Here is an 18,214-nt window from a genome sequence, read left to right on the forward strand (position 1 = left end):
CTGTACAGGTTGGAAATGCTGTATGTCAGACAATAAATTACATCATTTGGTTTGCGGTCATGACATTTGTGCCTTCCTTTATGCACTGTAATGATATAACATTCAAAACATTGGTTATATTTCAATGGTGAATAGTGAGCTATATTTATTAGAGGGATGGAATTATCCGCTGAGTGAGATGATAAGAAAATATGCACACAAATCAACAATAGTTGAAACATTAGTTGAAAAATTATGTACCTGCAAGAACAAAACGTATTGATAATCACTTAATTCAATGTGCAGCGATTTGTTCTGGAGACTTTGATAAAAAGACAATTTATACAGTAACATGGTATACTGTATACTTAATGTCATTATTGTGTACAGTAACGACATGAAGGGACCTCATACAATGAAAAGGGGCATAAAACATTGATCACTGTACGTTCTATGAAGTTGTCCAGCCAATTATTTATCTATAGCATGATGCAGATTGGACACCTCACATTGCTTTAGCAGGTACATACTGTAGTAACTAAATAAGATTTGGCCAAATAGCCTTGTGAACGACCATACAAACAGTAGAAAGGATCAACAGAACTATTAAGTATATTATATAAAAATATGAAAATAGGCTATATGGAGCAGCTAGTAAATAGGGAGAGGCGGTGTGAATGAAATGCGTGTTTGTGTGTGGGGTCAAAGACGTCAGTTGACTTAAATCCTTATGCAGTTATATATATTAAGATGAAACACATTAAATATGAAGCACAGAAAATTAATGATAAGCAGTGTTAGAATTGTCAATTGTGTTTATGTACTGTCCAGAAGGAACTCCTCATTTCATCCACAAAAGGTGGATAAAGTATCCAACACAAGCATGCATCAATCAATCAACTGACAATTGATTCGTACAAGCATTAACACATTAGATTCAACAGACTGTGTGCACCTTAGGGGGTTACAAAAAGTAATTAGAGGCAATTCTGTTTTTGTTTTCCATGTGAAATTTAAAAAGAAATGGTAATAACTATTAACAATGTGTTTACATACACTTCTATGGTGGTGTACGTTTGATTGATTGATTGATTGATGTAGTTTATTTAGTAAGACATGAGAATAGTACATGACAGTACATAACAGTACATGGAAGTACAAATTCACAATACAAGGTCTACTAAACTGGAACTCTCATTAAGCACTAAGCTTGTTTAAGATGAGACCCCCATGCACACAAATCATGATGAAATATAAGGCAGATAGATATACACACTACTATACAGAATGTCATACAATCAGCTTTCAGGTTACTGGTATGAAGAGAGAAAAAAAAAAAAATATATATATATATATATATATACAAAAGAGGAAAATGAAGGAGGGGGGGGGGGGTAGGGGGCGTAGGTTAAGACTTAGACAGGGGCCATTTTCGAATTGCAGCCTCCTGAAGGTGTATCTTTAGGGCAGTTTTGAAAGTGAGTAGGGTTTTACACTCCTTTACTCCTTTTGGTAGTGCATTCCACATTTTCGATGAATAGCATGAGAACGAGTTCATTCCCTTAGTTGAGCCAAATCTGGGTTGAACATGATTTGTGGAGCTGCCTCTGGTGTTATGATCATGGACTGCATTAACATTTTGGAAGTATTTTGACAAATACAGGGGGATCCCAATGTTGTGGTGTATCTTGAATACCAGGCCCATAGCAAGTTGCTGTACTCTGTCCTCAACCCTAAGCCATCCAATCCTAGCAAAATGAGCAGGGGTTAGATGGGTTTTGTGATTGAGGCCAAGAAGTAGCCTTACAAGTTTGTTTTGGGATGTTTGGAGCCTTGTTTTTAAGGCCTTGGAGGTGTTGTGATACCATGAGGTGCATGCATAATCATAATGACCTTGAATGAGGGCCCCTGCAAGAATTTTCAGAGTATTCTTACTGACGTGTGTGTGTACTTGTGTGTGTGTGTGTGTGTGTGTGGGGTGTGTGTGTGTGTGTGTGTGTGTGTGTGTGTGTGTGTGTGTGTGTGTGTGTGTGTGTGTGTGTGTGTGTGTGTGTGTGTGTGTGTGTGTGTGTGTGTGTGTGTGTGTGTGTGTGTGTGTGTGTGTGTGTGTGCGCGCGCAAGAGTATGGGAAGAGTATAAAGCTTAATTCTGTCACACAACTTTGTTGCTTGTTGGAAATAAAATGATTTTCGAAGCGCAACACCATCAGACAATGAATGGAGTATGGTTGGTTGCATGGGTGGCGTCTTTAGCTGTTGATATAACGTGGTTTTGGTCTAAATGGGCCTTTAAAGTATAAGAGTATTGGCATTGGAGACATTAATAGCTCTAACATGGACCATAAAACATCTGTGGACTTGTATGTTCTACCTAGCCCATCTGACAAGGATGATAATACACCATTCAACTACACGTGCCGACATGGCTAGCCGCCTCTCGTTTCCATGTTAAATCTCAGCACACCTTGACCTTTGCCCTCAGATAAAGATAGTAAGGGATTGCAGAGTTGCAAGTTGATCAATTATTAATGAAACAGCAGTTTTAAAGTCAGTGAAGTACACTGAACAAAACTGTGTTTACTATTTACAGATAGCTAACTCTGCTAACCACAATTGTGAAAACTGACCAACTGGTATATGTATTTTTTATTTATTAGGCCCACTGTCTGATAGCATGTAATAATGGACTGTTTTGTATTCCTTTGATATATTAGGAAATAGATTGCTCATTTATCTGATTTCTCCTTAATTTGGTTATTTATATTTTAGAAACAACAACTGTGACACCAAGCTTCATATTTTATGTGCCAACTTGCTTATGGGTCCTTTCTTGAAAACAGAAAATATAATGTAAGTCTGAAAGTAATATAGCTCACTGCTCCACAGCTCAGGACCCATACCCAACGTTTTAAGGAATTGCATGAAGGGAACATCCTGAAATTCTAATTGGCCGCCATCCACACTATTTTTAAATATAAAATATTATACAATTATCGATCTCGAAAACCGAACACTGTATGAGGGGTTTTCAACTGATTGTGAACCAGGGACCACTTCCCTGACTAAAAATCACCCTGGGGACTGTGGTATACTGTGGTGTTGGGTGGGGATATGTGGGCTAAGATTTGTTTTGATCCCATACCTACTGTATATAAATGCTTTATCAACATACTTATAATGCATTATAATCTTCTCATAACACTGTATAATTATTGTTATAAGAACTCATAAATATTCATACACTGCTTCTTAACCAATGGTCCATGGACTACTAGTGTTCCATGGCATAATTACAGGTGGTCCATGGGAAATGTTTTAAAATGTAAGTAAATAAATAAATAGTATCTTTGTTAAATGTATTAAAATATGTTGAATCGTAAATTAAATTGAAATTAAAAGGTGGGCTGGGGTGGCCCTTGATTGCTTGATTGCTTGAAATATGCTAGTGGTCCAGACTAGAGCTCAAAAAAGGTTGAGAACCACTGATTTATTCTTATCCCACGGTTACAGTGATTCTGTTCTCTATCTATTCGACAACCTTCTATATTAAACTCATGTTAACTGATATACTGATTTGTAACATTTATGACTGAGCAGACACATGACATTAAATGGGCACATTTCCTAATAATGATGACTCAACCAGGCAATCTGGTACACTTTCCCTTCTTGAGATTCTAACCCCCTTTTCTGTGGAATTTCTTGACCTCCGACTTCCCAGTAACTGACTACATTGACGCATCATCTTAGGTCACCAGGTCATTTAGTGCATTCTTTATTATTTATCACGATTATTCATTGAGTTTAGTGACAAAACATTTTCATCACCTAAACATAACATTGCTTTCACATTCATGTTGTGCTACTGTACATTCCTGCTAATGTACAATTATTTTTATCAAAAATAAAATTGGTCCTCCTTATCAAAAATGTAATCAACAGCACTGCTTTCACTTTTATATTGTGGTACTTTCCTGCTAATTAACACATCTTTGCAGACTTAAAATACTGTTTGTATTCACTTCAGTGCATCTCCATTAAGCAAAACTTAAGCAGTCTTTCACTCCTTTTCGCTGTACCTGTATGATGGATGTACGACAGTGTTGCACGGCAGAAAATAGCGCCTCGACAAGCTCACAATGTGTCACACATTTTAAATGTCAATAATCAGATGATCATGTTAATTTAATTGTGGGAAGTCAAAATCGTGATCACGGTAAAAATTCATTAATTGTGCAGCCCTAATACAGATGCACTGTGACGAGGATGAAGATGACATTTTGAAGTGTTACATTGTGTGCTCATAATTTAATTGATTTGTTTGATCAGTAGTTGATCAGTTATGTGATGATGTGATCATAATACATTCTCATCACTGAAATTCTGTATGCTTTATTTTTGCTTCAAGGAAAGAAATACAGCATGCATGGTCAAATCTAGCACAAATAGGCTAAAAGGCGTTTTTGGTAGGATAACACTTAGGCCATTTTCAAAACTTTCCTTAAAACTTTTTTTCTTTCATTCAGCATATTGAGGATACCAAATCAGTTGGATTTGTTTTTGTTGCAATTAGTGTGAGATTGACCCATTTTTGCATAAAATGCCTAGGCTACACACACACACACACACACACACACACACACACACACACACACACACACACACACACACATTTTTTTTTTGGGGGGGGGTCCCCAGATGACAGTGAAGTGACAATTTAATAATAATAATAAAAAAAGAAATAAGACCTTACTGCATCAAAGGTAATCAACAAACTATACTATAATAACTGGTCAAACTTTGGCCAAATTGTCAAATAATATAAGAAAGAGGCAACTTTTGAAAATAGACGATCTACAAGCTCACAACGTCTCACAACGTGAGGTGTTGTGAGCTTGTAGATCTGCTTTTTTCACAATATTTATCTGTGGAACTGAGTCAAACTAAATGTAATGCCTCAACTCCTGCATTCCATGTGCTTTTCAGGGTGGGGGTCCCCAGTTCGAATATGATTATTTTGGGGGGTCACGGCCTGAAAAGGTTGAGAACCACTGCGTTACAGGATAACAGATAGGCCTACAGTTTGATGAGTTGAACTTATATCAGAGAACTCGCATGCAAAGACAGTGGATGAAAGCAAGGATTCATTTAGAAATGGTCTGGGTGTCTTAAGTCGATTAGCTCCATTGTTAACTTTAAGTAGGAAGAGCTGGCTGAATAGTAGCTGGACCTTTACGAATGACCAAATTATAACCATAAATGAGTTTAGTTGTATAAGTTAACAGGTTCCATTTACATTACCTATGTAAACATATGACTCTAAGTAGGGCTAAGGTAGCCTCGATCTCCAGGCTTTTATTTTTGCTCAAAAAAGGGTATTACCTACCCTAGGAGACACGGACCTACTCTCCACACAGAGTAGGCCCTTTCACCCACCTTTTCTAAGTTTTGTAAGTGCTGTCAAACAACTGAAAAATGTTGAAGACCCCTGTTCTAAGGTGATAAACAGTGGGCAGTACCCAAGACCAACAGTGGGAGGCAGCACTACACCAACGGGCGTCTAAACTGTCGGAAAATAATAGAAGAAGGCAGTGTTGCCATGTTGGCTTATTATAAGCGACTTTTTCTGTAAAGTTGCTTGTAAAATGTGTTAGTTGCGATTTTTTGGGCTAGTTTCTGAAGTGTTTTGATTGATTGATTGATTGATTGAATACTTTATTAACAGTTTGCAAAAAAAGCACAGAAAGTACAGTTTAATACAAATATAATGCTAAAAGGATTGAACCCAAGAAAGCAAAACTATGGCATGTTTCCATTGGGGTCCTGTGTATTCAATTCATAGGAACTTGCTTATTTAGGCTTGTTTTCAAAAGATGTTTCATTATTATTTAAACCCGTGGTTCTCAAATATTTTCATAAATATGTTGTGCCCATTTAAAGTGCTCATGTGGTGTGGTTGCTTCTTTTGGGCTTGTTTTCCTGGTTGCTTATTTCTCTCATAAAATATGGCAACACTGGAGGAAGGAGAACGAGTATTCTACCCTACCATTGGCTGGCTGACATATATCCCACAATGCACTTCTTTGACACTTCCTTTTTCGTTCGGCCATTTTCCGCCCCAGACGGTATGCCAAAATAATCTCTGCTGTTTTCAAACAAATCTATCCCAATCCTTCAATTTGTCAAAGTATATCACAGTTTTATTTACTCGTAACAAAAGTGTACTTTGTCATCTTTATAATGATGTGATTATTAACGCTGACAACTTAGAATTAATGTTGCTACGTTTCCCCTGAAATTGTGACGGTGTCTATTCGCGCAGCATTATCATGCGAGGTGTTTGCGTTGCCGTTTCAGAACAACGTGTGACATTAATGTATATTAAAATGTGCAAATATGTAATTGGCACGCGCTATTAATAATGAAGTCAAAACTTTGGCAGTTTTGTCCTTCTGTATCCTTGTTTGTAACTTAGCATTGGTTGCTAGTCCAGGTAGCTACTAGCTATCAAAGTGGCCGGCATGTTAAGTGACCAGTGTTGCCATGTGTGCTTATTATAAGAAACTTTGGGCTTGTTTTTCTGTAAAGATTCTTGTAAATATTGGTGGTTGCATTTTTTAGACTTGTTTCTGAAAGTAGTTGCTTATTTTGGCTTGCTATCTAAATGTTGTGTAAACCAGTGGATCTCAAACATTTTCATGTCAAGGACCCCCCCCCCCCCTCCACCCCAAATTGTATGTATTTGTCTGCGGACTGACAATATTTTGTGCCAGGGACCCGTGTATTGTATTTGTGTTTTTTTAAATCATTTTTACACCCCCCCCCCCCCCCCAATTTTGTCCCCAAGATTATTTTGAAAATGGCATATCTACAAGCGACGCGCATAGGTTTAAAGTACTCATGTGGCCTAAGTTGCTTCTGTTGGCCTTGTTTTCCTAGACCTGGTTATTTATTTCTCTCACAGAATCTGACAACTCTGATGTGAAGTGACCCATGCTTCTTCTTGTCTGCTGTTTACTCTTCCAGGAAAGTGAGCAGCCATGGCACCCAGCCGGAATGGAATGATACTGAACCCCCACTTCCACAAGGACTGGCAGAAGAGGGTGCGAACTTGGTTCAACCAGCCCGCCAGGAAGCTCCGCAGGTGAGGAACAGGGCTGTTGTTGGCCTGCTTGCTAGCGTGCGATGTTTGGAAAGCCACAATATTACATTATACTGAAATGTTAAATTTAGACTTGTAATTTTTATTTGATTGTTTGAAAATGTCTAGACTGGTGGTTCTCTAAAACGTAAAAATGTCAAGGACCTCCCCCTTAAAGGAGAATTCCGGACAAATTAAGTGTTATCTTTGATGTCTCGTTACTCACCTACCGATGTGAAAAGTAGCGTTCTTTTTTTTCATATATTCCCCTGTCGTCATTTTTTAAACCCCCTCCGTTGTCATAATGGGAGCGCGTGGCTAAGGGAAATTCGTCTATTATAACCGACGCAAAGTTGTTTTTTTCACTACTAGTATTCATAGTAGAGTCTCATGATAGTCAAACATGCGTTGAAACTATCTGCGAGGCTGCCGTCAATGGCGAACGATTTAACACTGGTTGCTTGTTTCCAGATTCTGGCAACACGAGTTGCCAGGTTCTGGAAGAACTACTATGAATACTAGTAGTGAAAAAAACAACTTTGCGTCGGTTATAATAGACGAATTTCCCTTAGCCACGCGCTCCCATTATGACAACGGAGGGGGTTTAAAAAATGACGACAGGGGAATATATGAAAAAAAAGAACGCTACTTTTCACATCGGTAGGTGAGTAACGAGACATCAAAGATAACACTTAATTTGTCCGGAATTCTCCTTTAACTCTTGACAGTGTCAAATGGAACCAAATGGACCCATTTGTATACTGTCAAAGTTACCCTTAACTCTTGACAGTGTCAAATGGAACCAAATGGACCCATTTGTACACTGTCAAAGTTACAGACCAGTAAGGGCCAATTTCGAACCCCATTAAAGAGCCCAGAGTCTCTGGACCCCACTTTGAGAATCACTGGTCCTGACGAGGGGTTTTTGAGGTAACTTAACACATTCACTGCGAAAGTTTTTTCATATTAAAATCACCCACTGCCAGGGTTTTAATCATTTTTTTTATAGAAACAATGTGAATTATTTATCAGTTTATTTTTTAACATTGAAGTGAATGGATTTTATTTTTATTTTTATTAATTCGTTAGGGTTAGGGTTATACATTTATACCCAAAAATTAGAGAAACTTTTTAGGAATTCAAAAACAATAAAAGAAAATAATTAAAAGGGGAGAATTCTCCCCTTTGGCGGTACAGACCATTGACTGAAAAGGGGAGAATTCTCCCCTTTGGCGGTGAGTGTGTTAAGCATATTAAACTAAATTAAGATTAAGTCTGACTGGGACATGTTCCGTTCTCCCATACATTGAATAGCACATATCTGTAGCATAATAGTCTGGTATCCTTATCTTGTCGCAGCAGTCAAATGATGACAATTCTCCGGAATCTCTGTACTTCCTTGATGAATACCTTGAACCTATTTTCTGATGACTGTCTGCTCTAATGATTCATTACAACTCAGAACTGTTTAGCTGATGGGCCTACTATTTAGAAGCATATTAAGTCTGCTTTAATGTTGGTTTTCACAATTATTCAAAGAGGGGCAAATGGTTAGCTAGCTAAGCTACTAGTTACGCTTACTAAAAAGTAAAGGGACACACTAAAAGCTCTTAAACTACATGTTACGACATTGAGTGATTGGATAAAGTACACAACTGTAAAAGCTACAGATGGATGGAGAGATGGACACTTATCTCTGATGTGATGGACAAAAGCCATCTGTTGTGCTGTTATGTTGACGTGCCACTAAATATGTAGCGATGTAGCTTTTTTTCAAGCTACCCAGCTTCATGATTAATAAGATGAAGCTTATTTCTTGTAAGCCACATCTAAAATTATTGATGTGAGCTGAGACTACACATCAAAAAGCAACATAATGTAATATAAAGCTAGGAGTAGCTTTGCTACTTATAGATATGCTACTGCCCAACATTGGCTTTAACTGTATGAGGTCATTTCGCTCGACATGGGTGGAAAGATGCCAGGGTACAGAATGAATCTGAGTCCTATTGGTGTGGTAGTATTAGTAGTATGTCTGTTGTAAGAAAATATTGCTTAGTAGTTGTGGGCTTATTATGAGAGGTCTTGTTTCACAGGCGAAAGGCCCGTCAGGCCAAGGCCCGTCGCATAGCTCCACGTCCTGTAAACGGACCCCTGAGGCCACAGGTTAGGTGTCCCACCATCCGGTACCACACCAAGGTTCGTGGTGGTCGTGGCTTCACTCTGGAGGAGCTCAAGGTAATGAGAACTTGATATCTTTATAAATAGATGGATTTGATTTGAAAGCATGAATAACTTAACTTAAAGGAACTTCTTATTTGTTTATCTCATGGCCATCCCAGTCCAAGAGTATGAATCTTGTTCTGTTCCACTCCCCAGTTAAGTCCAAGTTTTGGCCTCTGATTTAAAGTCCACATCTATGTAAATGGCTGTATGAATGAACTATCAAACTCATTATACAATATTTAATTTTAAGTACTGAAACATTCAATTGAAATTTTGTATTTGATTGTCTGGAAATGTAAGCTCTTGTCTTTACATTTCTTTTGCTTCAAAAGGCTCCTGAGTATATTTAACTAAATATATATGAATTCTGTGACTTGGACATTCTCTCCCATACATTGAATAGCACTTATCTGTAGCATAAAAGTCTGGTGTCCTTATTTTGAAGTTGTGTTTGACCTATTGCAGCAGTCAGATGATGACAATTCTCCGGAATCTCTGTACTTCCTTGATGAATACCTTGAACCTATTTTCTGATGACTGCCTGCTCTAATTACAAATCAGAACTGTTAAACTCATAGGCCTGCTTCTTAGAAGATTAAGTCTGCTTTAATGTTGGTTTTCACAATTACGGTGGGACATATAACACCATTATGTTGTGGGTTTATTTTCTAAAATGTCAATGTGCTGTTTGTTCCTGCAGGCAGCTGGCATTAACAAAAAGACAGCCCGTTCAATTGGTATTGCAGTTGACGCCCGCCGTCGTAACCGATCTACAGAGTCTCTGCAGGCCAATACTCAACGCCTGAAGGAGTATAAGTCTAAACTCATCCTGTTCCCCAGGAAGGCTGCTGCACCCAAGAAGGGCGACAGCTCTGTAAGTGTCTGTTTAAAATATGTTTGCTTACTAGGACAACAGGAGCTCCCACTTGTTTTTGTTTTGGGGATCAGTTTTGTGTGGACTTGGAGATTAGGTGAATTAAATCCACACTACCACATTACCACTGTCAGCCTGTTGAATGACAATCCAGGTAAATCACTGCATTGTGCTTAAACAGACTATGGCCTTACTCTGATAAGATGGCATTAACATTATATTTACTGTAGTAAAGTGTTCATGTGTAGAGCAATTTATTTTTTATAGTTTAGTATAAAGGGCTGTGTAATTGAGACATATTGCCATATTGGTGACATAATATAGTCACACCTAGCCAACATATGCTCGAAAGCAAGTTTTTGCATACTGGTAATTTGTTTAGAAGAACTGCCTGTCAAACCACAGATAGTGGAAAACTGGAACAGGATGCTCAGCACAGCAGGCTCTGGAAAAAAAGAGCGTGATTAGGTGGTACTCTGCTACAACCATTTTAATGAAATATAGCCTGCATGATGCTGAACAGTGTATCCAACAGTATGCATACATGTTAAGAAACTATCGAATCAGTCACAAAATGGTGCATTAGGTAAATGGTGCATTTATATAGGACCTTATCCAAAGCCCTACATTATTGTAGATTACATTCACATAACACATTCACACGCCAATGGGGAAGGAAACCATGCAAGACACCACCCTGCTCATCGGTTTTAGTTGGGGGTTAAGTGGTCTTGCTCAAGGTCTTACACAAAGCCAGGAGGAGCTGGGGATCGAATCGTGAACCTTCCGATAGCTCCCGAGCCAGTGCTCCCCTGCCCCCCACAAAAAACACCTTTCAACCGTGCAGGTTTTCCAGGTGTCATTAAACGTCATGAATTGCTATATAAATTCCCTTCTTGTAAACTGTCTATACAGGCAGTGCAACTTAAAACAAATGTCTACCCTTTTAAACCACGCATGTTTAAGCTGACAAAGCAACTAATTAGTTGGTAGTGTCATCATGACTCAATATTGCCTTCAAATATTTTTTTTTAATGCCCTGTGACTATCAACATAAACAATGTACCTTTTGATTAGACAGCATCTCCCGTGGGTATCAGATTTATGTGATGTTATTCAAGAGCAGTCAAGTGATGACAAATTCTCCGGAATCTCTGTACTTAATTGATGATTACCATTGAACCTATTATTCTGATGACTGCTAATGTTAAGTAGTGATTGCGACTGCTTTCATAATCATCTGCCATGCTGTTTAATATGTAACTTTCTTATATTTTCCCATCTCTAGGAGGAAGAACTCAAGATGGCCACTCAGCTCGGGGGTATCATTATGCCTATCAAAAATGTAAGTTGTCATTCATGTTTAAATGCCTAATGGTATGCTGTGGAATTGGTTTATCCTTAATAAAATCATTCGTTAAAATGTAAACCCAAGTGATCCAAAATAAGTTGCAGTGCGTACGCGACATATTTTGTGTTTACATTTCAGCTTACTGATAAAAATGATTGATAAATGCCTGGTTTATATTTTGTGCCACATGATGCGCCTGTTCTTATTGGTGAACTCCTTGTTCCCCTCTACTACAGGTACACAAGAAGGAGAAGGCCCGCGTCATCTCTGAGGATGAGAAGAAGTTCAAGGCCTTCGCCAGCCTGCGTATGGCCCGTGCCAATGCTCGTCTCTTTGGCATCCGTGCCAAGAGGGCAAAGGAGGCTGCCGATCAGGATGTGGAGAAGAAGAAATAAACCTTCAACACACTGTACACAACACAAATCCTATGGAACTTTGCAAAATAAAATGTACAAAACGATCACTCTGGTCACTTTTGTCATGACTTAATTGTTATAGTTTTTGTTGACCCAGTACTGGATTTATTTAAATAGTTTTCGTTGTCACTATTGGTGGATTTATATGGTTATAGTTTTCCTTGAAAGCATTGAATTTATTGGTTTTATACACAGTTATGTTAGATAAAATGGTTGGTTCATAGGATTCTGCCATTTGTCCGTAGTGGAACTAAACTATTTCTCCAATAAATACTATTGAACTGCAAAATAGGGCTGCACAATATTTTGTTTCGGCGTCGACACACAATGTTCAATGGTGACTTAGCTCAGGCAAATTGGGTAAGTTATTCTGAAACGCTTGATAGAATACAAACTAGGTTTCTCTTTTTTTAAAGCACTACATTCCCATAGTAATCATTGCTAAATTGCAATTTTCATTTTTCAACCAACCATTGAGAGTATCAATTTATCAGCTAAAAAAAAAAGCTTAAAGGAGTAGTTCACCCAAAAAATGACTTATTTTCTATCAATTACACACCCCATGAAGCTTTGATTTCATAGATTTATTTTTGTTTTTGTGGCATTCCAAAGACAATAATTTGATGACCGTGTGTATTTCCGGTAGGAGACACAAATAATCTATTTTGTGTCTCCTACCGGATACATTAGCCGGTAGGAGACGGGAATCAAATTATTAGCTTAGGAATGCGACAAAAACTAAAAAGAATCCATGGATTCAAGGCTTCATAGGGTGTGCAATTGATAGAAAATAAGTAATTTTTTGGGTGAACTCCTCCTTTAAATGTTATATTCTTTTTCCGATTTTGTTTGCTCATTTCTTTGTTATCACTTGTTTATCCTGTATGAGTTCTCTATCCTGATTGATAAAATTGGTATCCCGACCTGTTTCTGTTTACTAAAGAGATTGGGAAACTCTTGTTACTGATCAAACTAGCAATGATTACTATCAGAACATGTAGTTTCACAAAGTAATATCACTTGCTGAGTAATCTGGAAGAAAAACGGTACATTCCATCTGTTAACTTATTTAATGACTTCTTGGTAACTGGTCTTGTGTGCACACAAGTGTTCATAGAGGTGTCGTGTTTGAGTCAACGAAGGTATTGAACCACAGTGTTATTAATCCTCATCGCTATTGATTATTTCCAAACAGAGCTATTGAAGTTTAGTTTACTCCTATTTTATGTTGCGATACATATTGTAAACATTTTTAAAAATCACAATGTAATTCTTAACCGTATTGTTCAGCCCTACTGCAATTTGTATTTAAATCATTGGGACCAAGTCAAGTTTATTTATATAGCACATTTAAAAACAACAGCAGTTGACCCAAAGTGCTTTCCAAACAAAGAACAAATAGACCTTAATCTATTTACAAAGCAGAGTAAAAGGCATATAAAGACAAAGTGCAGTAGCAACAATAACAATAACGGAACAAAACAAAGAAAAACAAGGCACGGACAAAGAAACAACAGAAAATGACCTCAATCTATGTTAAAAGCAAGAGTGAAAAAGTGGGTCTTCAGTTTGGATTAAAAAATCTCAATGGTGGGACTTATTCCAGAGTATAGGTGCAGCCACGGAGAAAGCCCGGTCACCGTAATGAGGTTTGTTGGGGGAACTGAAAGGAGTTTCTGAGTGGATGATCTAAGTAACCTAGTGGTAGGAGGTTTATGTAGCAGATCAGAAATGTATGGAGGGGCTAGGCCATTGAGAGACCTATTTCAAGCACCATGACATGCAGTGGTTCCGAAAGTGGAGTCCGGGGACTCCCAGGGGTCAAATATAGCATAAACATTAGTTTAAACACTTTGAAATTGGTGTCTGCAGCCAAATATCAGTTGGGGACCCTTGTCATTAAAAAGTTTGAGAACCATTGACTTAATACATGAAATGGTCTTCAGACCTCAGTAAATAAAGTTACACTACATTTTACTGTCAGTAGGTGGTGCTATTGATACAAATTTCAGCTGCATTCATATAAGACTTTGAAAGAAGGATGGATTTATTGTAATGGTTCAGAAGCTTGAATGCAATATAACAAGTTTAGCAAAGTGGTATTTTGTTCAGCTTTGTATTTTAAAAGATGGCAGTGGTAGCATATCTCAGGTCATCAAGCAGTTTGTTCCCAAGTAGTCCACTAGATTTGTCTTCTAGGTACAATTAGGAGACCAGTGTCTGATCTGAGAAGTCTTGAGTGGTTTATAGGCAGCAAGCAGAAATCAATGAAGTGTAAGTATTCTAGAGAGGCAATTAGTAGTCTTGTACTACCGTATGTTGACAATTAAACAGTAAGAATTAACACTGCATGTCACAAACGGTACACTACACATAATACATCAATACAGAGAATACACAGCTAGGCTACTTTAATAAACAGGGTCCCCACGGTCATGAAATTTCTGGAAATATTTTGAAATTATAAAAAACTTTTTCCAGTCCTGGAAAAGGTTTGGAATTCACCAAGGGTCCTGGAATATCCTGGAAAAATATTTGGCTATTGATTTTGTTTATAAAAAACGTTTTCCAAAACATGTATATAACACGCAATATGTAAAAAAAATCGGCGAACGGGCTGCGTGATTGCAGCCTAATGTATACCGGACGTGACAAAAAAGAACAGATCTACAAGCTTACAACATGCTGCAGAGTGTTGCGTAGTAAATTTGGTACGAAATTTGGAATGGAATTATACCATTCTATATTCTATGCTTTATTTTTGCTACACTGCCTGTCTTTAGGCATTGCACATAGGAGTAAGAGATTCCTTTATTGCGCTGAATGATTGTTATTTAGGCCTGGAAATTTGGTTAAATATTCTGGAAAAGTTTTGGAGAAGTTTTGGAAAATCATTGGTAAAAATGTGTGGGAACCCTGAATAAATGAAGAGAGTAACTGCACAGTCCCGGCAGCCGTAGCTGAGTGGATACATACAGAGTCCTTGTGGTAAGCAGAAGGTCACAGGTTCGCCAACCAGCTAGCCAGCTGTGTCGAAGTGTATCTGAGGAGAAGACTCCCCCTCACCCCACTCCAATGCTCATCATAACCTCATCATAACCATGTGAGCAGCCGTCAGCTGGGTGAAGCTGAACTCTCCCGCCATTTTAACAAATGCCATTTGTTTTAGGTGTTTTTGTGCAACCATTGTGATTCAAGACACTGGTGTTGATGAGTATCACAACACTGAAATAATTTTGTTATAACTTTGATCCACACCATGTTCGTAGTTCACAAATAGACACGTGACGACAACGTCAGTGGAGAACCCTGGGAGATCATGTTTCTATCCACTGTGCCATAGTAAGAACATAATCCTACTGTAACCTAAGCACAATGGTTGATTGATTGCCATTAGTGGAGATGTGCCAGTGGAAAACACTTTATAATCGATAATGTATTGAGACTTTCCCCCTAAAAAAATACATTTAAATAAGTGTAGCCAAATATATCTCTCCTCCAGAGAATTGATGGTGGGAAATTACATATGAAATACCCCGGTCCCTGACACCTACATACTAACACTTAAGCCTGATATGATTTATACTTCATCGTAAGACGGAATTGCCGATCCACTGTACAAGCTTAACCAAACTAGCTGATCTACAAGCTCACAACGTGTCGCATAGAGACGTGTTGTGAGCTTGTAGATCTGTTATTTTCGGTGAATGACGTTGTACGATGGAGTATAAATTAAGCATCAGACTCATTTTCCTGCAATGCTCTAAGTGAACAATTAGGCTACTGTACATCCATTAAGAAGTAGTGCGCTAGACAAGTGGAAGCCAAGTCTTTTGGGGCTGATAAAAGCATTTTGCGTTTGATGGCAAACACATCACAGGGGCCTGTGATGTGCTGACTTAGGCCTTGTGCAGCAGATGGCTGTCATAATAGGGCTCAGGTGCATGCCCCAGAGCAGATGATTCCTACTCTGTCTGAATTCCCATGGGAGAAGGGTCATAAGGGTCATCTTGACTTTTGTCTTAGAATTAGATGTGTGTCTCACACACACACACACACACACACACACACACACACACACACACACACACACACACACACACACACACACACACACACACACACACACACACACACTATATCTCACCTGAATGAACTAGTATTTACTGTACTTACTACTTTTCTTTCCTCTTACATTTCATGAGACTAGAATGTATCTATGTTGGCCTACACTCTATATCAATGTACATACAGGCGGTAGCTACCGCCTGTATGTACATTGATAGGCGGTAGCTACCGCCTGTATGTACATTGATATAGTGGCTCAGGAGGTAGAGTGACTGTTTGGAAAGCGGAAGGTTCCAGGTTTGATCCCCAGCTCCCCTTGAGTTTGTGTCGAAGTGTCCTTGAGCAAGACGCTGAACCCCTATCCACTCCTGAGCAGATTGGTACCTTGCATGGGTTTCTCCGCCGCAGGCGTGTGAATGTGAAGCGCTTTGGATAAAGGTGCTATTTAGATGCACCGTTTACCACCGAATATTTGGATAAGCATAAAACAACATTAATATCCAATAGTTGACATTTCACGTTTGCACGGTTCTGGCAGAAACAGTAGCTTAAAAAAGATCACCAGCGCTCACTTGGTCCTTTTAGGATATCTTATTTATTGAGTAGCCCCAGCAGCAGATCACTCACGGACGCTTCGGCCAACGGCCTTCCTCAGCATGACTCATATGATAGCTCCTCATCATGTTGTTATAAACATCTTTCTTAGCTCAATGACTAACCTGCCTCTCTACATTGGCTCCTACCAGGGGCATTAGGCACCATCAAATTGTGCCTAATGTAAAAATAATAATGGCCATAGCTACTGTAACTGGTAAGGACTCCGGAGGTCCCAGGTATGATTCCAGCTCTCAGTAATGTGTTGAAGTGTCCCTGAGCAAGACACTTAACCCTGAACTTCTCCCCTCTCGGTGCTCCTCTGTGGGCAGCACTCAGCTGGGTGAAGCTGAAGTGAAACGGAAGTTCCCCCGTGGGATGTGATAGGTATAAAAAAATATAATAAAAATAAAGAAAATACTAGAAAGCTTCTTGACTTTCATTCTGAAACAGCTCCTATAAGAATTAAGTCACACATCCTCTTGAAACCAGCATCAGAGCCCTATTGCTGTGTGGGTCTGATGGTGTTATGTTTCTTCTATTTTGAAGAAAATGCATCAGTCATTTCTGTATTCAAAATTGTTGCAGCCTCAGGAATAAGATACAATCATAGCTTACTGTTTTGTTTTCATATAAAATTTGATATTGACCACAGATGGAGACAGAAAGTTGTTGGTGGATAAACATTCTGTTATTGACTCATTTATTAGTTTTTTGCCTTTTGTTACAGCCTTCCTGTTATGTGCTTTGCAGAAACCTCATACTTCTACTCCTAATGTTCCATTGAAGCTATAAATCTTATACAATGTCTAGAAAGGCATTTGTGAAACCTTTGTGGGTGTAAAGTAAAAATGCAGAAACAAAAACATGTTACTTGTGTATGTTACATAATGTTATGTAACACACATTGGTCTCGATCTACTGGTTGAAAATGTCTAGGTGAGCTGCAATTTAGATATTTAGTCATATTCCTTTAATTGATTCATGGTTTTGCATATGAGTGTCTGTGTTATGTCTATGTATAGAAGAGAGAGTGTGTGTGTGTGTGTGTGTGTGTGTGTGTGTGTGTGTGTGTGTGTGTGTGTGTGTGTGTGTGTGTGTGTGTGTGTGTGTGTGTGTGTGTGTGTGAGAGAGAGAGAGAGAGAGAGAGAGAGAGAGAGAGAGAGAGAGAGAGAGAGAGAGAGAGAGAGAGAGAGAGAGAGAGAGAGAGAGAGAGAGAGAGAGAGAGAGAGAGAGAGAGAGAGAGAGAGAGAGAGAGAGAGACCCACCAGCTCCCACACATACGTAGGTTATGTTTTGATGCTCTCACATAAGGTCTGTCTATTTTGCTTCCACTTGTTTGGCTGTGAGCTGCTTTTGTTTGTCCTTGGATTGGCATTATACAGTAGTTGTTTTCTTTAAAAAGAAGAAGACAAATGGCAATTACAGTCTGATTACACAAGTACAGTCTCATCTCAGCCTAGTATAAATTCTCAATTTCTCAAAGTTTATCATTGGGCAACTTCTTTCTCTTTCAATGTTCTCATGTAAATGGCATCTTTTCAAACGGTAACAGATTCATGACAA

General features: G+C 38.6%; 1 protein-coding gene across 1 annotated transcript; it reads left to right on the plus strand.

Annotated features, from left to right (window-relative positions):
* Nucleotides 1-6,067: 6,067 nt before the first annotated feature.
* rpl13 (ribosomal protein L13) lies at nt 6,068-12,031 on the plus strand. Its single transcript, XM_080425739.1, has 6 exons — nt 6,068-6,103; nt 7,005-7,122; nt 9,216-9,357; nt 10,046-10,219; nt 11,508-11,564; nt 11,807-12,031. The coding sequence occupies exons 2-6, from the start codon at nt 7,019-7,021 to the stop codon at nt 11,963-11,965; spliced, it is 636 nt and encodes a 211-aa protein (XP_080281865.1). The 5' UTR covers nt 6,068-6,103; nt 7,005-7,018; the 3' UTR covers nt 11,966-12,031.
* The last annotated feature ends 6,183 nt before the right edge of the window (nt 12,032-18,214 follow it).

This window comes from Gymnoscopelus braueri, assembly GCF_963280865.1.
Source record: "Gymnoscopelus braueri genome assembly, chromosome: 1".
Classification (NCBI taxonomy): Eukaryota; Metazoa; Chordata; class Actinopteri; order Myctophiformes; family Myctophidae; genus Gymnoscopelus; species Gymnoscopelus braueri.